The sequence below is a fragment of the Silurus aristotelis genome (assembly GCF_946808225.1).
Source record: "Silurus aristotelis genome assembly, chromosome: 18".
NCBI lineage: Eukaryota > Metazoa > Chordata > Actinopteri > Siluriformes > Siluridae > Silurus > Silurus aristotelis.
In genome coordinates, this window is record NC_139591.1 from 14827850 (window position 1) to 14854083 (window position 26234).

At 38.4% G+C, this 26234-nt stretch overlaps 1 protein-coding gene and 1 long non-coding RNA gene across 3 annotated transcripts; both read right to left on the bottom strand.

The window, feature by feature from the left end:
* Positions 1-2245: 2245 nt before the first annotated feature.
* On the bottom strand, positions 2246-7318 carry LOC310740751. 2 transcript variants are annotated; one of them, XR_014537722.1, is made up of 5 exons: positions 6977-7318; positions 5615-5679; positions 4740-4802; positions 4467-4607; positions 2246-4341 (listed from the first exon to the last, which is right to left on the bottom strand). It is a non-coding gene; the product is annotated as an uncharacterized lncRNA (long non-coding RNA). The 2 variants fall into 2 exon arrangements; XR_014537723.1 differs by lacking the exon at positions 2246-4341 and having other exon boundaries at positions 4381-4607; positions 6977-7305.
* Positions 7319-14424: 7106 nt separating this feature from the next.
* Positions 14425-25942, bottom strand: gal3st1b (galactose-3-O-sulfotransferase 1b). The gene is made up of 4 exons (XM_083569432.1): positions 25898-25942; positions 25779-25854; positions 16094-16234; positions 14425-15804 (listed from the first exon to the last, which is right to left on the bottom strand). Exons 3-4 carry the CDS (start codon positions 16198-16200, stop codon positions 14661-14663), a joined length of 1251 nt encoding a protein of 416 aa, XP_083425558.1. The 5' UTR covers positions 16201-16234; positions 25779-25854; positions 25898-25942; the 3' UTR covers positions 14425-14660.
* Positions 25943-26234: the final 292 nt, after the last annotated feature.

Genomic DNA, 26234 nt, shown 5'->3' on the forward strand with positions numbered 1-26234 from the left:
ACACAGTACACAGTAAAAACCAGACGATGTTCCTCCAGAACCCTGGTGCTACACTAAACAACATAGAGCTACAACACAACACAAACAGACAGACAGACATCACAAAACCTACTGTATACTAAATAAATAAATAAATAAATATGAATATATAAAATAGTATTTAGACACCTGACCTTTCCTGCTGCTATATGTGGTTATTTTTCCAAACTGTTACCACAAATCTGGAGGCACACAAATGTACAGGACGTCTTTAGATGCCCTATAATACAATTTTGCATTCACTTGAATTCGGAAACCCGAACCTGTTCCAGCATGGCGATGCCCCGGTGAACAAAGTGAGCTCCTGAAGATCTGGTTTACATGCTTTGGAGAGAAAGATCTTGCGTGGCCTTCTATAGAGCTCTGATCTCATCCCTATTGAACACCTTTGGGATGAATGTGAACGCTGACTGCACCCCAGGCCTCCTCACCTCACCTACATCAGTACCTGCATTGTGGCTGATAAACACAAATATCCATAAGCACACCCTAAAATCTAGTGTAACATCTTGCCAGAAGAGTGGAGGGAATTATAAGAGCAAATTGGGGCTAAATGTGGAATGCAATGATCAAAAATTACATACCGTACTTATGACCAGGTGACCCAATATATATTTATTTTGTATTTTTTTTAATGTCATCTTAGTCTTTTCTCTGCTTGTATTCTATATGGTGGTTGTTCAGCCTGGATACATTCAGTTTTCTTTATTAATACATTGATATGATGTGAGGTTCAGTTACCAGCATGACACCAAACAGGTAGTAGTAACGGCTACTTTTTACTCAAGTGCATGTCAGAGCCCAAACTTCTTTACTTTAACTTGAGTAAAGAAGTGTATGTCTGGAAGTAGCTGTGGCATGCCTATGAGATAAGCACCTGAAGTTGTGATGTGAAAGAGTGATATGGAACTTCTTGGCAGAAGACTCAAGAACTTTCCTCCCTGACTGAAGTCAACTTTCATTTTTTTCCAGTCTTTGAAAAGAACAAAAAACTTTCTGTGGATTCCTTAAGTTATCTGATTTTTTTTTTTTTTTAAGCTTCTCTCTGGCAGTAGCCTGTACGCACCCATTAACTGAGAAATGGACACCTTAATTAATGGACACAGTAATTTGTCCTCAACGAATGGTTAATGGTTAAAAGCATTAACGTTATATAAGCAAGTAACACACACTACAGGTGACACGTTGGCAATGAATGGCCTTCTTGTGCTAGGAATCGATACAAATCAGATTTAATCCACCAAAAGGAAATGTGTCACTTTCACTAGAAAGTAAATCTCCTCCTTTTATATTTCATAGCCAATTATTCAAGTAAAAAAAAAAACTTTTTTAATTGACATAAGTGCCATACTTTAAGCCCAAAAGCTCAACACCTTCTGTCTAATAGAAAGTCCTCATAAAGTAATGCATAGTTTAAAAAAAAAAAAAAAGGACATTGGTGCATACTGTGTTTTTCCAAAATGTGAACAAAAATGCACATGGAAAACCTGAAAGACTAAGGGGTCTGTGAGCTCTGAGTGGGTCGAGATCAGCGAGGCATTGTGCAACTCCAGGTTCCTTGCAGCATTTTCCATGTGATTAAAAATGAGAGATGTTTCTTTCTCACTAGATCACCACCACCACAGAGAGGGTTTTCTAATAAATTATAATTTCTATAAAATTATTGTGGAGTTTGTTTTCCACCCTGTAATCAAAAATTTACTGTGCCAGAGCACGAGTTGGAAATAAACTACTTGCTGCTGAAATAAATAAAGAGAATGCCCTTCATACACCAAATATTTTGTCATGGAGAAGGAGCTTAGTGAGGCTTGAGTGATCCTCAGAGCTGTAGACTTTTAATACCCCCAAGTTAGACCTCACTATAAACCAGACCCTGAACAGATCGTAGGGGTGACATCTGACACCAATCGTAATGAAAAGTACAAAAAGTCACAGCCTGGCCCCAGAATAAGGTATGGGTGGGGGTGGATATCTCAACATGAGTGTGTCTCAGCATGAGTGTGTGGGTTCACCTGCAACAGAAAGCTATATGTGGGTTCGATCATTAAGATTCTGCATTAGGTGGACTTGACCCTTTTTTGTCATTAAGAAAAGAAAAGCAAACATCCCAAATACGTTCCTTCTAAGAAATCATTTTATTGATCGTTTTCTTTTACAGGAGCATAGTACACCTTAAAAGAACGAATGTACACACACAACACACCCCTGGAGAGCTTGCATGTTTATTGTTCTACTGCTTAAATTGTCAAAATTACTTATACAATACCGAGTGCTTCATTATTGATCACAAACTGCTTTTTTTTTCTTCTTCTTTGCTTTTTACATCAAGTTATTATAGTATTTCAACATAGTACATCAGACCCTATCTAAAGCTAAGCTATTTACAGAAGCTAGAATACCTAGCCTGTGAGAGAAAAATGCAAACAGTCAAGATGTAAATGAATCAAAGCAGAAAACATGCAGCTGATGCACTAGGAAAGATCTAGAGCAAGCTGGGAAGATTCCAACTATAGCGGAGAGGAAATAAAAAAAGGAAGACAAAAGAAACTAAAGTGGGCTTTCAAGTTGGCCGTTGAATTGGGATTTTTTTTTTCTTTAAAATATATGTTAAACTGGAAGCAAAGACAAAACTGCAAATACAGAATTACCCAAAATAAAAATAAATCCTTAAGGGGAGACACGTCATTCACAAATCCACTAGTCTTAAAGAAAACAAAACAAAAAATTGATGAACACTAATTCATCAGTGCTACATTTTCATTTTAGGATCGAACATGATCAGATCGTGTGCTGTGAGATGTGAGGGGCTGCTAGAAGCATCTGATTTTCAGCTGGTGAATGCCATTTAACTGATTGGTATCATTGGACCAATCTAACTATGGACAAGTATGATTTTTGGAGTGGTCCTACAAAAAAGGCTGTCAGTGGTGCCTTTACCTGGGTGAACATATATTTACATACTGTATTAAGCAAAAGACACCTCAAAAGAAGCCAACTCTCTGCTCAAAGTTCCCTTGCTATGCATATCTTAAGTGCTAAATACATTCCTAGAGACAGGTTCTTGATAGTACGATCAAGAAAAAAAATAAATTCCCAGATGGTATGCTATTTTTCCGCTGCCAAATTACCTAGTGCCAGTAAGTGCAACTAATCCAACAGATCAGCTCTCGACCTTTAAGGGAAAACATTAATAACTGCAGTTTTGTGATTGCTCCCACTGTTTTTTTTATTTTTTATTTGGCAATCACTTTGATCACCTTACTTTGTTGGTGTGCATTCTTTTAGTTAATTATTTTTTTTGTTTCTTCCAAAGAGAAAGCCGCACAGAAACGACAGTGGGAGGAGAGAGGAGAGATAAAGGGAGGGATTGAGGGGGAGGGGGGGTCAATCCAGACCAAGTTACAACAACCATACGACAAAGAACCAAACACCTTCTCCAGACGTGAAGAGATATGAAATAAAAACCATCTTGGCTACCTCACCAAGGAGCAGATTAAAGTCCAAAATAGCACCATTCATCAGTGTCTCAAATCCGTGGCAGCATCTCAATCACTTACCACAAGGAAACAATGCGGTTTCTACAGCTACTTCTATATCACAACGCACATGATTACACTTTAATACACTGGCAAAGAAAAAAAATGAAAACAAAAAAAGCCAAAAATGAAAATTAATCAAAGCAAGGTTAAAAAATTTTTTACTATGTACTACAAAGCGTCTAGTAACTGCGTGGGAATTGGGGACTCTTAGCCTCAGTAAATACTGTTGAGTTTGAGAAGATTGGTTTCAGTAGTTTAGTGTGTGAAGACAAGACCAGTTGCAGTAGGTTAAAGGTGAATCTGTAATCTGAAGAAGAAAAAAAAAAAAAAAAAGAAACTGACTGACGGATGAATTCTGACAGTTTAGTGTCAGGGTGTGTGCTGGAAAAGTATGTACCTGGTTTATGGGAATAAAGATTTTACCACTTATTTCACATTCATGGTGTATTTGCCATTAGCATAGTGACTGTAAGACATAATATTGGAACAGGTTTAATACTGAAGTCTTGGAGAGTCTGTGGAAAAACACAACAGTACGAACACCGGGGGTGGGGTGGGGGGGTTCTGTAGGTAGTGGACAAGTGGATGACATGCTGCTGCAGGTTTTCTCGGCCCTGTGGAGGTTGTAAACGATGCAGACGTGCCGGTCTGTACAGCTCCAAATCTGTCAGCTCTGTCGCAAGGTGCTTTGTGGCGTTCGGCGCTATTTTGTGTCCTCCCGAGAGCATGAACTTATCATCAAGGCTTAGAGTCCCGAGCGTTTCTATCAGAGTATTAAAAAAACCACACAGACGGGGAGGCAAACGGCCCCAGAGTCATATTTCATTTTTACCACATACCATAAAAATGAGAATATACACAATTTAGGAAACAAACAAAAAAATATACAAGGAGGCTCGCCGGACTCCTTTTGTTAAAGGAGACTCCATGTTAATAAACCACTTCTATCCAACATCAGGCGGAAGGAATGTCGAATATTTGCTGTGGCTCCCCATGGCCCTGGCCTGTGCATGCGCCCAGATGTTAACCCTGAGATACAGATGAGACAAAAAGGAGTAAAGAGAAGTAGTAGCGGCCTGTCAAGGCATATGCAGCACATACAGCCTGTTTTAAACTTAATTTCATGCTGGTTGTTTTTAAATGTGGAGTACTAGATCATACCTCTGGAGATCCTCCATCGTTTCTGTCAGTTCAATTCTGCAGCAGGAAGCTTGAAGAAAAACTCTGGGGAGGGGCAATAAAGTGTTAACTACTGCAAAGATTGATATAGGAAACCTCTAAACATGCTAAATGACATGATTGATAACACCTGCCCCACAGCAATGCATTTCTGACTCAGGCAAAGTAAAATAAAAGAACAATAAAAAACCCTTAGACGTGGTTGCTATTTAGTGCCATTCAGATGAAGGTTAGACTGCAATCTGATCATTTTTGTCTAATACATCAGACCACAGCATTATCCAAATAAAGGAACATGTAATAGTCCTGATTGATTTTTCTGGGGTGGGGGTTGTTTTAATGGAGCTAAAGAGGCACCGGGACAAAATCCATTCCAAGTAACAAAACCGATCATCTTTAAAGCAAAGCACACACGGCTACAACAGCAGCCCGGCACCTGTTCAAATCCTGTCTATTCCGCGTCCCTGACTGCAGTTATGGCGCGTGTCCAAGCCAAGTAAAAAGAGGTCACTTTACCCCCCTCCTCCCTTTACCCCTCCCGTCCTGTCTCAACCCGCCACTGTGAACCCGATGAACCTTCTGTGCTGCTGCAGCGCACACACACACACACACACACACACACACACATTCCACCAACGCACGGGACACAAGTCAATGCCCGACACTGCTTGGTACTGCTGCAGAATCAGTCTGGATGAGAGGGGAAAAAAGGGTATATGCATGCAAAAGAAATTATCAAATAGGGGCTAGAAAAGCAAACGAATACAATAAAATAATTATAGTGCAAGGACATGAAGCAGATTTTTTTTTTTACAATGATTAAAACTCTCTTATTTTTAAATGATGAATGAGCTCACCATGATTGTCGGTCTGCAGGAGAGCGTCTGTTGCACTGCAGAGGCTTGGAGATTTCTGAAAGACCCTTAAAAAAAGAAAAGGGGAAAGAGAGAGAGGTTCCACCTTTAGTGGTGGAGCAGACTATGCATTGCCCTTGGTGTGTGTGTGTGTATGTGTGTGTGCGCGCATAGAGCATTTTAAGATGGGAGACACACTGGCATGTCGCAGCCAGCCTGCATGACCTCATCAGCACCTGCATGGCTAAATGAAGAACCGTGTTGGAACAGTCTACAGATCTGCAGGAGCCCCGGGAAAAAAATTAAGAATAACATTTTAATATACGAGACAAACCCCCAGTTTTGGATAAACTAATATCCTTTATGTCGCCATAAAGTTTTAGAGGAAATTCCTTTCATTCAAAAGCGTCGTTAGTGAAATACATTCCGCCTTCGAAAGGGAGCCCGAGCGCGTGCGTGTGTGGGGGGGACAAATTTAGCACGTTTGTCTGGCACATTTTTACATTACAGAAAAGACAGCTCATTTTCCACTCAGGATATTTCGAGAACCGACGTTCAAACGCGTTTTAGAAGACATTGAACACATTTTTTGACGAAATAAAAAGAAAGCACATTCAAGCACCGCGGCTAGTCAGGCTGCTAACGCTAGCACACACAACACACGATTCCCGACGCCGCCTCTGGATAAAGACCAACTTCAATTCAGAATAAAGTCTGTTTAAAAAAAACAGTAACCTTAAAACCAGCTAAATGTACCCAATTTTGTGTAGTTCAGCTCCAAAGTCCAGTCTTTATGCTCTGAAGCGAGGTTTCCTGAACAAAGAACCAGCTTGCTAGCTCCCTCCCTCAGCTCGGCTAGTCCTGCTGAACACAGGGCGCTAACACACACATCAAACACACCGACAGTCTGGAAGTTGGTCCATTAATAAAAATAGGCCTTTTTTTCCATTCTTCACAACTCCAATATTCCGGCTTGGGTATTTACCCAAAATATACTTTGAAAGGAATTGAATGAGCAGTCGAGCTCTTGAGAAAAAGGTCACTCGAGTTGTGAAGTCCTTATTTGACCCAAAGTGATAGTCCGGCTTTAATGGCACTAATGTAAACCATGGACACGAGACTTTGTCTGCCGAATTCGGATCTGCTCGCAAAGAAAATGTCACCATTACCACGTCCTGTAGTTTTCCACAGATTAGGATCTCAGACTAATTGCAGAGTTACAGATTAAATCTGTTCTTGTCCTGGTTTTTTAACCCAAGTTTCCACCACTGACTGGCCATAAAACTGCTTCAGGGAGTCGTAAATTTTGTAAATGAAAAAAAGATTTTTTTACACAATAAAATAAAATAAAATGTTTTTTTTTACCAAGAGTTGGTCAGCAACTCCATGTTCTGTGCTGCCTGCTGAGGGTCCACACTGGATTAATTCAGAGTGTTGGTGAGCATGGCGCGAGGCCACGAGCCCCACACGGGCTGCACTGCAGCCTCGGCCAGACTGCTTACTCGGCACGGCAGCACTCAAAATCCTCCAGGCTCCCCTCGGTCTGACGAGGAAATTGCTCGATCTCAAATGGCACCCCAAATTTTTCCCACAAAGTGCACTGTAAAGGGGGAAGGATTGGTTATTTTGCACCCTATGTAGAAGCCATGTACAGGGAAGAGTGAGCTGGTTTGAAACGTATCCAATCAGCGTGCGCAGCCAAAAGGCGCGCTCACAAGCCAACTGTTTGGTTCCGTCCGGAAACTATGCTGATTCGACAGAGCGTTCCCTTCCGTTAGCCAATCAGAACACAGAGAGGAGGCTGCGCTTCAGTTCTATTTGTTAGAACGGAAAAGGCCGTTGTGCTTTAAAGAGACTTGTGAATTTGTGAATTTCCGTGAAAAATAAAATATTATATTTATTTATATTATATTATATTATATAATATATTATAAATATATTATATTTATAAAATATGTATTTATACATTTATTTATTCATTTAATTTTTTTTTACATTATATATATATATATATATATATATATATATATATATATATATATATATATATATATATATATATATATATATATATATATTACAAATGTTATAATAATAATAATGTTAGGATGATTATTATCAATAATAATAAAAATAATAATAATAATAATGTTGTCTTGTGAATTGTTAAAATTAGTCTGTATTTAGTATGTAGTAGAAGCTAGCTGAACATTCTACACCCCTACATTGCCATATGGAAAAATGTGCTAAACCCGAGGCAAATCCAAACTGTACGATCACATGCAGTCTTGTGACCCCTTAGTGCCATCCTCAGCATCCAGCTGGTAGTACGATTTTAGTTGTTGCAGCTGTGAAATCACTTGCATTTACCAAATGATTTAGAGTGTTTACTGAAGGTGAATTAATGATGTAATATAAATTAAAAAGCATTTTGTGTTTCTCCTTTTTAAAGCAGAGTAGCTAATACTTTGAATTGAGTAGTCTTTAAAGGGACCTTTTGTTATGTTGCACTGAAGAAAACAGAAGTGGACAAGATTCTGAGTGCTTGACTAATGAGGGGCCTATGCAAAGACTTTTTTTGCATCATTTCTTATTTTCAGACATGGTAATTTAGCAGGCATCAGGTGTGTGTCTGACTGCTGTTTAAATTTCGATATGTTTGCAGACCAAGACTGTACCTACACAACTCCATAGTGCAGAGTTTAAAAGAATTGCAATTAATGATTGGCCAGTGTTTTACTAGCAATTTGACACCAGCAACACTTTTTCAGTCTGATCTTGTTGCAGTAGAGGGCAATGAGAGTCTCCGTCAAGCATCCAAGTGATCAGTGTACTCTCACACATATTAAGATTTATTTAAAAAAGGGTCAATTTAAAACAATTTGTTATGGATCTCTGGTGTACCAATACGTTTTACACTTTAGAATAGCTCATTAAGCTTGGGGGATCATAACCTTATTGTTTTCAAAGAAAAGCACAAAAAGAAAAAAATGAAGAGAAAAAAAAAGGAGAAAAGATAAAAACCTTCTAGCACAAAAAAGCCTTTTACCTATACCTCTTTCTTTTTACCTCACAACCTAATCCACCGGGTCCGGCTCTACAACAACCTTTTTTTATATATATATAAAATCTGTTTCATTGACACTGTGGTAAAATGTTTTTTAAATGTAATTTTTTGATTATCTAATTGACTGTTTATTAGTTAAAATTTCACACCCACACATCAATAACAAGCCTTGTTCATTTACTTGTTCTTTACTTGTACACTTATTTTTACTTGATTTGTCTTTATGTGGGCTTTCCATCTTTTGTTGTGTTGCTCTGGAAAAACAAAAACATTTGACTGCTTGACTTACAAGGTGCCTATGCAAACATTCCTTTTGCATTGTCTCTTTTTCTAAGACACAGTGATCTAATATGCTGTCTGCTGCCTGCATTTGGTGCATGTCTGATTGCTGTTTCACCTTCTTTACGCTATAAAGTGGTCAGGATCACATTTACAGATTGGTCAGTATATCGCTAGCAGTTTAACACAATTCTTAGGTTTGATCTTGATCCTATTAAAAGAGTAATAAGAGTTTCTGTCAAGTTAAGAGCATCCAAATGGTGACTATCATCTCACACAAATCCCTTCACCACTACTTTTTTTTTTACTATTTAACTGCTCATCTGCCCAAATTCACACACGATTTTGGGATTTTACATACACTGGATGCTGTTTTGTCTAATGTTTTGTGGGACATTAAAAAAAACAAATTGTTTACTTGATTTGATTTTATTGGAAAATGGCTATAATTCTTGGAGTCAGGCTCATTGTCACTTAATTGCTATAGCCTATGAAATGCAGGAAACCTGTTATGCTTTCCCATAGGTTATAGTTGAACATGAAAACATGCATAAACAAGGGGATCAGTTATGGCTTAAGTGGTTAAGATTATGGAGCACTAATCAAACGTTTGTGTGGTCAAATCATCAGGGCGTTCAGAGATCCTCTGTTGAGCTCCTTAACCCACAACTGCTTGTACCATCAAAATAATAATAATAATTGTGCAATCTAAGATGTACCCCTTAATGTGATGCAGTTAAAAACTGTATAAACAGTTTAAGGAACTTGATCATCTGATGTTAGCATAGAATGCCCAATTCATAAATTTTTAAATGATAAGTGAAAGACTAATGTCAAAAAGTGAGAAAATGAAAATGAGAGAGAGAGAAGGTTGGATGATGTGGAGTTGGTGAAGCAGGAAGTGGATAGGATTAGTAAGGAGGAAGTGAGAGCAGCGATTAAGAGGATGAAGAGTGGAAAGTCAGTTGAACCAGATGACATACCGGTAGAAGCATGGAGATGTTTAGGAAAAATGGCAGTGGAGTTTTTAAACAGATTGTTTAACAAGATTTTGGAAGGTGAGAAGATGCCTGAGGAATGGAGAAGGAGTGTGCTGGTACCGATCTTTAAGAATAAGGGAGATGTGCAGACCTGCAGTAACTACAGGGGAATTAAGTTGATCAGTCACACCATTAAGTTATGGAAAAGAGTAGTGGAAGCCAGGCTGAGAGAAGAGGTGACATCTGTGAGCAGCAGTATGGTTTCATGCTGAGGAAGAGCACCACAGATGCCTTATTTGCTTTGAGAATGTTGACGAAGAAGTATAGAGAAGGACAGAAGGAATTGCATTGTGTATTTGTGGATTTAGAGAAAGCGTACGACAGGGTGCCAAGAGAGGAGTTGTGGTATTGTATGAGGAAGTCTGGTGTGTCAGAGAAGTATGTGAGGGTGGTGCAGGACATGTATGAGGACAGTGTGACAGCAGTGAAGTGTGCAGTAGAAACGACAGACTGGTTCAAGGTGAAGTTTGGACTGCATCAAGGATCGGCCCTGAGCCCTTTCCTGTTTGCAGTGGTGATGGACAGGTTGACGGACGAGGTCAGACAGGAGTCTCCCTGGACTATGATGTTTGCGGATGATATTGTGATTTGTGGTGAGAGTAGTGAGCAGGTTAAGAAGAGCCTGGAGAGGTGAAGGTATGCGCTATAGAGAAGGGGAATGAAAGTCAGTAGGAGTAAGACAGAGTACATGTGTGTGAATGAGAGGGAGGGCAGTAGAGTGGTGCGGTTGCAGGGAGAAGAGGTGGAGAAGGTGGAGGAGTTCAGGTACCTGGGGTCAACAGTGCAAAGTAATGGAGAGTGTGTTAGGGAAGTGAAGAAAAGAGTGAAGGCAGTGTGGAGTGGGTGGAGAAGAGTGACAGGAGTGATTTGTGATAGTAGGGTATCTGCAAGAATGAAAGGGAAAGTTTACAGGACTGTGGTGAGACCTGAGATGTTGTATGGATTAGAGACAGTGGCATTGAGTAAAAAACAGGAGGTGGAGCTGGAGGTAGCAGAGCTGAAGATGTTAAGGTTTTTGTTGGGAGTGACGAGGATGGACAAGATTAGAAATGAGTTTATTAGAGGGACAGCCCATGTAGGATGTTTTGGTGACAAGGTGAGGGAGGCGAGATTGAGATGGTTTGGACATGTGCAGAGGAGGGACATGAGTTATATCGGTAGGAGAATGCAGAGGATGGAGCCACCAGGAAGGAGGAAAAGAGGAAGGCCAAGGAGGAGGTTTATGGATGCGGTGAGGGAAGACATGCAGGTAGTTAGTGTGAAAGACGCAGTTGTAGAGGACAGGGTGGTATGGAGATGGATGATCCGCTGTGGCGACCCCTGATGGGAGCAGCCAAAAGAAGAAGAAGATATTTGTCCATATGTCCACATGTAACTGCCATTTAAATTTGGATCTGTTGATTCAATAATCACAACTCCTGTAATTATTGTTTACTAATGAAGTTTAGTAAAATATTTACATATACTGGATGTGTATATACCTTTTTCATACACCATTGTGTAATATTTTGTAACACTCTCCCAGGGCAGCTTTCTTCAGAATTTCCTTGAAGGTAAAATGTATAAAATTTAAATAGCTCAGTTCTGGGTACACTGTGTTACTGTTGGTGCAGACCACATAGTGGTTTGTCTCCTGAAAATTCAAGTTTTTCTTGAGATTCTACATCATGCCACATCATTCTTGAATATGTGATCCACCAAACACAAGTATTGAGGTCTAAAACATTATGTATATCCCCAGAATAATGGTAGACACAATGTAGGTGAGGGATGTACAATTTCAAAATAGTGTTTAGGAAAATTGGTCTCTTATGATGCAACTCACTAATTGGCCTCTGCTTTTCTTATCTTTGTTTGCTCCAATATGTGTTAACGCCCTTATCCTACATCAAAAACACTTCCTTATACTAATACAAGTTATAGGCAAGTTTCTTACAGCTACAATATGGTGAAAAAGCAAACAAAACAAAACAAAACAAAAAGTAATGAAAGCATTTATTGTCACACGTACATGTGAAGTTGTACAACTTGTTTGAAAAACTAGCACCAGGGCATAGAGTCTGCCATGATTGAACAACACTGGAACAGAGTGCAACCTTTTTATCAGCATCTTAGGATCCTAAACACTGAAGCACAACTGCCCCTGAGGAGCTACCATAACAAGTTATACAGCAACAAAAACAGTACAGTCAAGTTTTCTTTAATTAGTGATAACTCCTTAGAAGCTCAAGGCTGCTGATCAATAGGTTGTTCTCTGTACCGATAGCCATGAGGTGTTAGCACAACAAGTTAATAGCAACAAAAAACAGTACAAGTCAAAGGTTTTCATACTAGAGCTATATATCAAGTACATTACAAAGAGGTAGACTTAAGTCTTTGTGTGAAGACAAATGGTGACTTAGTTGTTCAAACATCTATGGGAAAAGCTAACACAGTGGCGGGCCATGCATTTGGTACCTGGGCCTTCAGTGGGGACTTACCCGACCTAATCCACCTCTCAATACCACCACTATCAGGTCGCAATTGTAGAAACCATTATACTATACAAAAACGCAATATAACAACACGTGGCATTACAGAGAGAGAGAGCGACATCTCACATATGGAAGGTGAATATAATTTTACTAAAACAAGCTCCAAACCTCTACACTACAACCGCAACTGTGCCACCAACATCATCTGGAGCAGTTCAGAATCTATATTTGTCTAATAACATAACAAAAACCTAAAAAATGTAAATAAAATACAACCTAGTCACCAAAAGTGCAAATCAATTCTAAATCTGATTTATTAATGTGTGCAGAGCGCCACAGACGTGTGTTTTGCCAGTCAAACCTTTCTGTAACAGTTTTCCTCTGAACAACTAATCAGAGGACGGAAAAATGCTGACGCTATTCTGGGCCAGCTAGCTGGCCCCATGAGGCAAATTTGAAATCTGATTGGTTAATGAAACAGACCCATTGCTAATATTCTCTAAGGTAAAAAAGCCAGCAGTACTGACTTTTAAGGCACTGGGCAGATTAGATTGACATGGCAGCACATAAAGGCTGAAATCTAATTGGACAAAAAAAAATCTAACATCCACATACTGGAAGCAGTGCAGCCAAGAGAAACTCTACAAAATGAAGAGAATAAACTGCTGGGAATAAACGAATACAAATTTATGGAACAAATATTAGAATTTAGGTTGTAAATGTAGGTTATTGCTTCTAATAGTGTTTAGGCCAGCAGAGCAGGCCTTGCTGGCCCTGACGGCTCACCACTGTGTTCAAGAATACTTGGCCAAACAGTAGCCCCAAGTTTGGTTGCATTGTCCGATAGTGTGACCTGAGCAGTGCTGAATCAAAATCTTTAGGCAAGCTAAACAACATCCTACTTGGAAAAGGAAAGAATGAGTTAAGCATCATTAGTATAACAGCAATATGAAAACCATATGAGGAAATGACTACACCACTGGAACGGTTATAGACCACGAATAGAAGAGGTCAGAGCATCAAGTGCTGTAGAAAACCAGTCTGCGTGGAGCAGATAAGTATCGTTTCCATAACATTTGATATGACTGTCTCACTGCCACTGTCATCCTTTATAATTGATTCCAAAGCATGTATCTGCCAATGGTGAAGGCGGCTGCGAGTTCAGTTCAGGTAAGGATTGATGACAGATTGGCTGACCCACTGGCGTGATGCTTTTCAGTGGTGTGCACCCACTTTAAGGCCAGCCTGCTTAGGATCTTGGAGAAGATAATCCACTGAGGAGCGATTGCATCAGTCTTTCAGCATAGCATATGCTTTTTCAGAATCAATGTAAGAATGAATGCGCTGTATTTAAAGCCAGTCAAGAGGGTCCCCTGGTGGTCTAGTGATTAGGATGCGGCGCTCTCACCGCTGCGGCCCGGGTTCGATCCCGGTCAGGGAACCAACCCCAGCCACTCTTAGTGCCAGTCCCAAGCCCGGATAAATGGGGAGGGTTGCATTAGGAAGGGCAGCCATCGTAAAAACATGTGCCAAATCAAACATGCGGATGATCCGCTGTGGCGACCCCTAACGGGAGAAGCCGGAAGAAAGTTTATTTAAAGCCAGTCAAGACCTGGCCAGATGTTTACAATGTTAGTGATGAAGAAGAAGAGGCCGTGAAAGATTCAGCTGTGGAAAGATCTACTAGCAGGTAGTAGCATTGTTGGAAAAGAGAAGCTTCTGTAGAAAGGGGAGAAAACCATGTTAGTCAAATAGGAGGGGGAAACAGATTGTGGAAACAGATTGTGCCATGTACGAATAGGAAGAAGAATAGAGGGGGAACGACAGCTTTTGGCAAATTAGATCATCAGAGAATGTGTGAAAGTCATCAGCAGTCAGAGAGGGGAAAAGAAAATGTTATGGAATTGCACCCGGGATTATTTTCACAAAAATATCATGAAGGATTATAGTACATTTCATAGTTAAATATCTATTTAAACATTTTACATATTATTGCACACACAATAAGTATTAAGCATGTTAATTTACTGCAAAGGCTGCTGTTTCTTTGTCACCATCATGTCATGAAATATGTTAAATAATTTGTAAAAAAATATATATATATTTTTTTTTTTAATAAAATACAATTGTTCCATTCTTTAGTCATGAGGATAGTCATGAGGATAGACAGAATGGCACTATTTCAATAATCATAATGAGAAAATAGTTTTGATCCAGCCCCACAGTCTGGTTATCCACAGATTTACTCCTAGGTCTGTTAGGTACTGAATTTCGGGCGTTAGCATCTTTCGGCAGAGCTCCCTGTATTGCTGTGCAATGTTGCTCCTCATGTTGTATCCCAAAATAGAGCTCTCTCCAACAGGCTGCCAGGGCCGCATGCTTTGGTCCCTTATGTCCTGAGCCTCCACAGCCATCCCACCGCTAATACAAATCGCTGCCATCTCACTGTTCCTCTGGCGCAACTCTTTTACCTCCTTCTCCATGCGCTTCCTTCCGTAGGCGTCGACTTTGGCCCAGAGAGTGGCATTGAAGTAACGGTAGAGCTTCCAGTCAATCCCATTCCACTCACGAGCCTTGGCCCTCAGCTCGGGTGTGAGTTGGGACACACTTGTAAGCCTGCGTGTGTTCATATTGAAGAACAGCAAGTCATCCATCTGCCAGCAGAGAGCATCCTTGAGCAGAATGAGTGACTCCTCGAAATGCTCAGCAATCAGGACGAGCTGGAAGCGCTCTCCAATATCACGAATGGCGCTGTCCACTATTGGATCCTTTGGTTCCAACGTGTTGTCAAAACCAAGGTCGAAAAAATTAAGGTTCTTTAGATAAAAGGAGTTGAATCCTTCTGAGTCAAAATGGATTTGTGGATTATTCAGAAAATCTCTTAGTTTATTCTCACCATGGATCCTCCATGTCAAGGGCACAACACTTTTGAAGTAATGGAATGAGGACTCGAAGACCAGAGCCGGGTCTCTGAGTATGGTGAAGAAGAATGCATCGTCTGGTAAAAGCGCTTCAACCTCAGGAGCATTAAAACGCATGTGGTTGCAGATGATATTGAAGCATTCACCTGGTCTGTAATCCTTCACTTGCATTCGTGTAAATGTTGATGGATAAGAGAAATCATTACGACCACTAGGAAGAGCAAATTTCACCCCGTTCTTCTCTCCATAACGGAGAAGAATATTGAGAATAGTGCTGCTTGCTGATTTGTGGGTCTTCAAGAACATCAGGTTCACTTTTGGCACGCAATGTTCCTCTTTAGTTGTAGAGAAACTGTCCTTCTTCATTTGCCATTTTAGGCTTTTATTTGCACACGGAGCTGGCCCTGGGAATCTGTGAGATAATTGCAGTTACAGATTACTAGATCTACTTGCTATTCAAATAAGAACTATTATGAGGAAATGACTTAAGACTAGGAGTTTGATTGCATATCCTAAGAATAAAAATGCTTCACTAAGAAAATATATATAAAGCAAGTCAATGTGGCAGTCACTTCATTTCAAAGAGCAGTTAAGTTATTTTATCACACATTTGTAATTTTATTCTGCAAGTAAATTTCAAATCTACTATTATTTTCCACCTGCATCTCTCTTTTGTTTTGTCAAGAACATGAAGAACAAACCTTGGCGTGTTGGCTTGGAAAGACGGTGCCGAAAAACAGTAGAACATCATTGTGATGCAGGTGAACAGGAACCCCAACATAAGCTTGTGTGCACCTGACCTGGTCATTTCTACACGCCCTCCAGATTTGACTCTCAAAAACCTGTTGATGCAGAAGCAAAGGTTAGGCTATCTGGAAAAAAGATAGCTTTGTGTTTTCCTCCATGTGCTAGAAGCATATACAGTGGGTACGGAAAGTATTCAGACCCCCTTAAATTTTTCACTCTTTGTTATATTGCAGCCATTTGCTAAAATCATTTAGGTTCATTCTTCTTCCTCATGAATGTACACACAGCACCCCATACTGACAGAAAAACACAGAATTGTTGACATTGTTGCAGATTTATTAAAAAAGAAAAACTAAAATATCACATGGTCCTAAGTATTCAGACCCTTTGCTGTGACACTCATATATTTAACTCAGGTGCTTTCCATTTCTTCTGATCATCCTTGAGATGGTTTTACACCTTCATTTGAGTCCAGCTGTGTTTGATTATACTGATTGGACTTGATTAGGAAAGCCACACACCTGTCTATATAAGACCTTCCAGATCACAATGCATGTCAGAGCAAATGAGAATCATTAAGGTCAAAGGAACTGCCTGAAGAGCTCAGAGACAGAATTGTGGCAAGGCACAGATCTGGCCAAGGTTACAAAAGATTTCTGCTGCACTTAAGGTTCCTAAGAGCACAGTGGCCTCCATAATCCTCAAATGAAAGACGTTTGGGACGACCAGAACCCTTCCTAGAGCTGGCCATTCGGCCAAACTGAGCTATCGGGGGAGAAGAGCCTTGGTGAGAGAGGTAAAGAAGAACCCAAAGATCACTGTGGCTAAGCTCCAGAGATGCAGTCAGGAGATGGGAGAAAGTTGTAGAAAGTCAACCATCACTGCAGCCCTCCACCAGTCGGGGCTTTATGGCAGAGTGGCCTGACGGAAGCCTCTCCTCAGTGTAAGACACATGAAAGCCTGCATGGAGTTTGCTAAAAAACACCTGAAGGACTCCAAGATGGTGAGAAATAAGATTCTCTGGTCTGATGAGACCAAAATAAAACTTTTTGGCCTTAATTCTAAGCGGTATGTGTGGAGAAAACCAGGCACTGCTCATCACCTGTCAAATACAGTCCCAACAGTGAAGCATGGTGGTGGCAGCATCATGCTGTGGGGGTGTTTTTCAGCTGCAGGGACAGGACGACTGGTTGCAATCGAGGGAAAGATGAATGCGGCCAAGTACAGGGATATCCTGGACAAAAACCTTCTCCAGAGTGCTCTGGACCTCAGACTGGGCCGAAGGTTTACCTTCCAACAAGACAATGACCCTAAGCACACAGCTAAAATAATGAAGGAGTGGCTCCACAACAACTCCGTGACTGTTCTTGAATGGCCCAGCCAGAGCTCTGACTTAAACCCAATTGAGCATCTCTGGAGGGACCTAAAAATGGCTGTCCACCAACGTTTACCATCCAACCTGACAGAACTGGAGAGGACCTGCAAGGAGGAATGGCAGAGGATCCCCAAATCCAGGTGTGAAAGACTTGTTGCATCTTTCCCAAAAAGACTCCTGGCTGTATTAGATCAAAAGGGGGCTTCTACTAAATACTGAGCAAAGGGTCTGAATACTTAGGACCATGTGATATTTCAGTTTTTCTTTTTTAATAAATCTGCAACAATGTCAACAATTCTGTGTTTTTCTGTCAGTATGGGGTGCTATGTGTACATTCATGAGGAAGAAGAATGAACCTAAATGATTTTAGCAAATGGCTGCAATATAACAAAGAGTAAAAAATTTAAGGGGGTCTGAATACTTTCCGTACCCACTGTATATATACAGTATATATATATATATATATATATATATATATATATATATATATATATATATATATATATATATATATATATCATGCTTTGTTATCATGATAACTGTTTAAACCTTTATCACAATGTAAAATATTAAACTGGTAGATTACTATTCTGATAATTATTCTGATTCTGATTGGTCAAAAAGCATCTCATTCACAGAGACTTCTACAGCAGGCATGACACAAAAATAGATTTTTCTGTAATTAATATGGAAAACTTTTTTGTAGGGAGATGTTTCCTAGATGGAGTCCCGATTCAGCACTTTATAACAGTATTTTTTAAAAGCCTCTGTACACTGTTGCAGATAAAAATGGCAAGAATGTGTTTGTCATGTTGCAGATATTGCAGACACCTGAGGATGAATGGCTTTCACGGTTAATCCCAAGATTAGTTCATAGTGCCGAAACTGAAACCTTTAACTGTGTTAACATTTACAGTACATCAAAGGAGTGTGTGGAGTGAGTAAATCCAGACAACACAATGGGTTTACAGTGTGGACCGTTACATATTCTTTGTCATTTCTGTTCTTTTAATGTGTCTTTTAATCATCATGCACACTGTATATTGAGAATCGTAAAATGATTTAATCTACACAACTGGACCTTATTGAGAAATCTGGTGTTTAGAATAAAATTTTAAATAAAAATTTTATTGGTACAATTGATACAATGAAGGATTTATAGGTAATAGTTAACCCAACGGCAGAGATGCCCAAACTAGGGCCTGTGGGCCAGTGTTGGTCTGTGGTGAACTTTTGATTTGGCCCACCATGCCAGACATGAGAAGAGGGGAGAAAAAAAAGAAAAAAATTCTATTGACACATTTATAACATTTGAACTCTATTCTACTACAAATAAGTGATTGGGTTTTTTTTTTCGTGTTAATGATAGTTTCACTGAACTAGAAAACTTTACAGAGGTTACGGGTTACAGAGTAATGGTATTTGTTTCTTTATTTGTTAATTAATGAATATATTTCTAAATATTATAATATCATAAATGAGGGGAACCATTGCAATGTTTACTTTCGGCCTAAGGCAAACAAATTCGACTTTTTTGCCCTTTATAGGTAAGTTTGGGCATCTCTGCACTAAAAATACACAAGATGCCCCACTGATGATTACATTAGAGTGACAGGAAAGGTACCATTTAGTACCTATTTTTTCTGGGAGTGTACAGTATTCTAGAGAATAGTTCTTAATTCCTCAAATGTGGTAATCTGATTTGGTCAGATTCCACTGAGCATGTGGGACCCAACTGCAACGATGTTACAGCTATAATCCTATGATCATCCAGTGATTCTTATTAAACTACTGGAGTTCACAAGACAAGAGCCGCACTGCCAAAAAGGATAGATTTAAATTGTTATAAGGCAATAAGTTAACACAGCAAACATGTTCAGTAATAGGCTACTTTATAAATATAATAGCAATTGCAACAACCTCCCAAACATGGCTCAGGATAAAAACTCTTGCAAAACAGAAATGTGAAGCTACATATTCATATAAGCTAGTAAGATTGTTTTATAATTTGAATGCATTGACCAAGCCCAGTTTCGGCTTTTGGGGGATTTTTCCGTGCATAAACTTAAGCATAAAGAACCTGTTCTGCTGACATGCACCTCTGTTTGTTAAATAGTGGCACAAGAAATACAGGACCTTCTGGTTATTCGTTGAATGACTGAGTCGAATTCTAACTAAATGTAATCCTAAATGTAATCCTTTCGCCTACTATGAATTTTAATATCTCTGTCCTCTATAATCCACCTTCTCATAATGTTAAGTTTTATGATGAATTAAATGGTATAGTTAAACAACTGGACTTTTATAGAGAGACAGTATGGTATGGTGACTATAATATTAACTGGTCTGATAAAAACTGTAAACATAAACTTAAAGCACTTATGACAAAATACAACTATCGACAAATAATTGTAGGACCCACAAGAATAACAAGGCACACCAAGACCCTCATTGATTTAGCATTTACAAATAGACCTGAACGAATAATGAAGATTTATAATTTGATTACTGGACTCTCGGACCACAACATGACTTTGACTGTTAGGAAACTGACGAAGAAGCGCCTGCAGTACTTTGGTAAACCTGTTCATGAACAAATACAGTTTATTATTCCTAAAAGTAGAATTATGCAATTTGAAAGAGAGCTTAAAAATATAAACTTGGAACTAATTATGACACTAGATGATGTAAAGGAGTGTTGTAATTTTATGACCACATCTATTACAAATCTAATGGAAAAAATTTACAAAGCACATAAAACCTAAACAAAAAGATTTCACTGTGCCCTGGATAAATAATAAAATACGTAACCTTATGAAAAAACGAGATTTTGCTCTGAAAACATCTTTAAGATCTAAAATTAATACCGATCTCCTGACTTACAGAAGTTTTAGGAACAAGGTTGTATCTGAGCTGCGAAAAGCAAAAGTGGCATATTACACTCATTTAATTGATAGTGCTAAAGGCAACAATAATTCACTTTGGAGGCATTTAAATAATCTGACTAATAAATCAAATAAACATAAAAAGATTACAGAACTTAACATTAATGGAAATTGTATAACCGATTGTGCCACTATGGCTGACGAATTTAATTCATATTTTTTACAATCTGTTGAAGAACTAACAAAAGAATTCCAGCTTGTCAATCATCTCAATTATCCATTGAGAGCAACCTCAACAGATTCCTTTTATATTAAAGAGGTGTCGGATATAAAAGTTGCAGAAATAATTAATAAACTTCCAAATTCTAAGTCTGAAGACATTTTTAGGATAAACAGTTGTTTTCTTAAAAAGTATAAGGATGTCCTTGTCAAACCATTGACCCACCTTGTTAATCTTTCTATCAGAAACAGTACATTTTCCAGTGCATGGAAACAAGGTATAATTATTCCTGTGTTCAAAAGTGGTAGCCAAGACTCAATGAGTAACTATCGCCCTATATCGATTTTACCAGTCTTATCTAAAATTATTGAAAAAGTTGTAGTAGTGCAACTGAGTGACCATTTAGAAGCCAGACAGCTACTCCATCCTCACCAGTTTGGGTTTAGATCAGGTTATTCAACAGAAATAGCAAACTGCTGTTTAATAGAAAAAGTAAAAAAGTCCCTGGACAAGGGTAATGTGGTGGGGGCTGTATTTATTGACCTTAAAAAGGCATTTGATATGGTCAATCATAGTTTGCTTTTATCTAAAATGTTAAATTTAAATTTTTCAAATGAGGCAGTGTTGTGGTTTACATCTTACCTCCAGTCTAGAGTACAGTGTGTACAGTGAGTACATATCCACACTCTCAAACATAAAAATGGGCATTCCGCAGGGTACTATACTTGGCCCCATGCTGTTTAGTCTTTTTATAAATGACTTGCCCCTGCACTGCTCTGATGCCAGATGTCAGCTTTATGCGGATGATGCAGTTATTTATGCACCCGCTAAGTCACCTGAGCAGGCTGCAGCTGTATTGTCTACTAGTATGTTTGACATCCAACAATGGCTCATCCAAAATCAACTAGTTTTAAATCTCACAAAAACAGTTTCTATGTGCTTTTCCAATAAAAAACTCGATTTAAAAGGAAGATTTAATATTAATATACAAAATACAGAAATTAATCCAGTTACAGAATTCAAATATCTAGGATTGGTTTTAGATCCTCAACTGAAATTTGATAAGCACATAAAGAACATTTTAAAAACAATACAAAGTAATCTCAATTGTTTTAAATTAATTAGAAGTTTTATACCGCACCAGGCAGCCCTGCTGTACATGCATGCTATGATCTTTTCTCATATATCGTACTGCATGACAGCATGGGCTCAAGCCACTCCTACTGCAACCAAATTTATACGTTCTGTATACAACAGAGCAATAAAAATTATGGACAAAAAACCAATTCGACACCATCACTGTACCATTTTTAAGAAATATAATTTAATGAATTTTGAGAGTTTTAGCAATTTTTGCTTTCTTAAATTAATTTACAAGTGCATTAATCATTTAGTACCTGAGCCATTAAGTTCATTTATTGAGAGACAGAGCTGCATTTGAGTCACTAGGAGTTTTACAAATCATGACTGTAAAATCCCATACTGTAGGACCAGTTTTGGTCAAACTACCTTCTCTGTGAAGAGCTCCAAACTCTGGAACTTATAACCATCTGACATTAAGACTATACTGGACTTTAATGTGTTTACTTCCAGGCTAAAAAACTGGTTAAAGACAAACCAAAGGTGCACTAATTTTTAACTAGTAGGTAAGAGTTGTATATGATATATGTGTGTATGTAAACTTTATGGGTAAATCTCATGGGTAAATTTTATTGTGTATGACTAGGGACGGGCCCCTTACCCTCTATGTTCCAGGGGCGATGTGTATCATCACTGATCCTGTGCTCTGCTTTCGGCTTTCTAACATCGCTGGCATATGCGAATTTTGTTTTGTGCTATTAAGTACATGTGAAAGGCACCTTTACCGTTACAAGAATGTTATTTGTTATTTGCTTAATTATCGCTGCCTCCTCAAACCATTGTTAACTAAGGCACCACACGATATTGACAAAATATTAATTATAATGATTATACTTATTATTATTATTAGGATTATTAATGTTATTACAAGCAGAAATCTGCATAGACTATAGTGTACTGTAGATAAGTAAAAAAAATACAAATAGAAAGCATTTACTTTCTTTTATAAAAAATAAAAACATTTTACATGGAAAGAAAGTACATGCTTTTGTCTGCAACTTTAATTGTTGTATATGCAAGAGTTGAAAATGTTCTTAGGACTTTTGAATCATCTGTCCAAGCGAAGCACCAAAAATGGTTTGTTCAATAATATTACATTGTCCACTCTATGTCAGAAGATGCTCAATATTTATATTATGAAAGATTATAAGTATTTGGATATTTATTTAACTGCACACAGTTTTCACCAACTGATCAGGTTCAATTTTATATTTACCACTTTCAATAGATTTAAGATATTTTGGTTTGGATAACATTTACGACATTTAGCAGATGCCTTTAGCCAAACCGATGTAGGTGCTTTGAACTTTCTGTCAATGAATAAGTCAACACTGGTTCACAGTTACAAAATTAGAATACCATCAGCCAAAACTCTGTTGAGAGAAATTATAGCAGCTTTTTTTTCTGCATAAAGCCATAAAACAGACAGGGAAATAAGTTCAAGTGCTAGTTCAAGTGTTTTATGAAGAGGTCGATCTTCACCCATCGTTTGAAGATAGCCAGTGACTCAGCTATTTGTACCTCTAGGGAAAATAGACCTCATTCCACCACCTCGAATCCAAAACAGAAAAGAGACTTATATACCTACCTCTTACTCTGAGAGATGGTGCAAGAAGTGCAAGAAGTGATGAGAGCTTTGAGGTAAGATGAGGCTGGTCAATTAATGGCTTTGTATTCAAGCATCAGTGTTTTAAATCTGATGCGTGTAGCTACTCAAAGTGAGTGGAAGAAGCGCAGCAGTTTCGGTTGTGGGGGAGGAATAAGGCAGGTTGAAAGCAGTTCACGCAGCTGCATTGTGGATCATTTGCAGAGGACGAATCGCATTCAGATGGTAGACCTGACAGCAGAGAATTGCAATAGTCCAGTCTCGACATTACAAGAGACTGAAGAAACACTTGAGCAGCCTGTATAGATAAAAAATGGTTGAATCCTTCTGATGTTGTAGAGAAGAAACTATATAGAGCATGTCACATTAATAAACCTAATGCCCCTTTAGCAAGTACACGGCTAATAAAGAGTAATGAATCTTATTAACACTATCTGGTGATACTCAGAAGAGGTCTTCCTTGTGAGGTTCCTTGACACTTGTGCTTTCTACAAATCACTCTCTTTGTTTAAAGTTCTCTTAATCCAGGTTTCTTGAAGCTCACACCTGAAGTAGCTTTAAGGGCAACATTGTCATATACAAGGCCAGAAGGCAGAGCACCATTCTCTGCAAAGTAAGATGGGGGAGCAACATCCTCCATAAGCCCAAAGGAAAGAGCAACATCTTCTGTGAATATTAAAGCTTTTCTACATAACAGAGAGACAGACCACCATTCTCAGCAGAGCAGGAAGGTGGAGTGATGTCCAAAGTAGAGCCAAACATAGGGATATCCATTGTAGAAAATGGAGATGGGGTGACACTCTGGGGGTCAGAGGGGTAAGAGATTGTCTGTTGTAGAGCAAGAGTGATATTATAAGTGGTAAAGGTGTGTGATGTGTGAGAACATTTGCAGAGGAAAATAAATTTGAATGGACACAGCATAGCAGTGGCTTTGACCTAACTTCCTTTCCCATGTAATTCTTATAGTAAGCAGTTCTTCAACAGTTGGTCTAGCATTCTTTCAGGTATTGTGAGTGAAGGCAGATGCAATAGTGGATTAAGTTTTAGTTAAAAATAAAATAAAAACACGAACAATGCACATAATGTAAACCTTAGAAACATAAACATAAACGATAAGCTCATGGAAACAACATAAAGACTAGAGGGTACCAACAACAATGAGACAATGAGTGCTGTAAAAGATGTCACTTAAATACGAATGCTCTACAAACAAAGATTTGAATTGGTTTCAGTCACGTGATGTGAGCATCATGATCATGTGCGGCACGTTCACTGATTTGTCATGTGTATGTGACGTATGAGGAAATCATTAAAAAAAAACAATGAAAAATCTAATAAATGTAGCTTTGGGGTGTAACATATGTTGAGTGATGATATGAACTTAAAATAAAAAAACTAAAAAACTAAACTTTAACCACATTCGCCACTAAGAATACTGTTTTTTTTTTTTTTAATCGTGGTTTTACCTTGGAAGTGAACGAATTTAAGGAAAACAAGGGCTGCAAAACTTAAAAAATATATATATTTGACTAACAACCTATTCAAAACAGGAAAGGCCCATTTTTGACATGCTCGCTGCATTTTTCATTTGCAACTGAAGGCATGCAAAATGTGTGCCATTTTATAAAGAACAAAAGAGGTTTTGTGTTTTGTTGAACAACATATCGCAAAGAAAATAAACTATTTAGCACTTGTTCACTATTTGGTATAGAGTGTGTTTTTGGTTCACCTTATCTCTGAACTGACATCTGAACCTGAGATCTCATCTCTGAACTGAGATGCCTGCACTGCAAATCCTAAATTATGCCTAAGTCATCCAAAAAAAATTTTAATACGTGAAATAACGAACAAACAAATAAATAAATAGGAATGGCCCTGAAATACCAATTAAATATATGATATGTGTGCAAAATAGAAAAATTGCTCTCTTATTTCATGCTTGGAAAATATCTAAGGAAATATGATACACTACTATTTAATTTAGTTTAGTTTTTCACTAGAATTATTATTTATACTTCACACCTCCACCAACTCTCTAACTTCACCTTTAAAAAAAAAAAAAAAACAGTTAAATCAAACCACATTTTCTGAATGAAAAGATATGTTGTGTGTTGAGTGCCCAGTTAGATCTAGTGGCCTAGTCATTCAAGTACAGGGTAATACAGTTATCCCTCATACTGTTAAATACTGAATGAACTGAAAACCAGGAGGACCTGATCCCTAGCAAATTGAGCATTGACAGGCTGTAATAATGAAAATGTTTATCATAGTATAACGCACACCATGATTATTGTGTATATGAAGCATCTATCTTCTGTTAAACTGTTTCAACAGAGAGAGAGAACTGTTCAATGTTTCCTAAATAGGCTCAATTTCTTATGATTATAGATTATGGATTTTTAATTTATCCTACCTTAATTATGTAATTCCTGATTTAGACCCAGGAAAGTCAGGAGAAAGTCAGTCCTGAAAAATGTTTTGAGAACATGAGACATTCCAACATGTTTATTCCAGGCTTTTAGTCTCTGATCCAGCTCAAAGAACCTGTTCTGCTCTGCTTCTTACTTTTCACCTCTCTGCCTCTGTGACAAAGGGTGTGTGAGTGAATGTGTGTTTGTGTGTTGTGAATGTGACAGTGTTGTTTTTTTGTTTTTTTTTTGTGGGCTGAGCTCACACCCAGGGAACCAATCAGACGATTTGAGGTTGTAATTATGGCTTGTGTTTTGGGTATGGATTAGATGCATTTCCACCCAGATGATTTACTGCCGGATGTATATTTCGGAAGATTTGGGTTTGGCTTAAGCCTGTTCAGTTTTACTGTTCAGGACTCTGAACTACTGAGTAGTCAGTACCCAAGAGCATTAGAAAT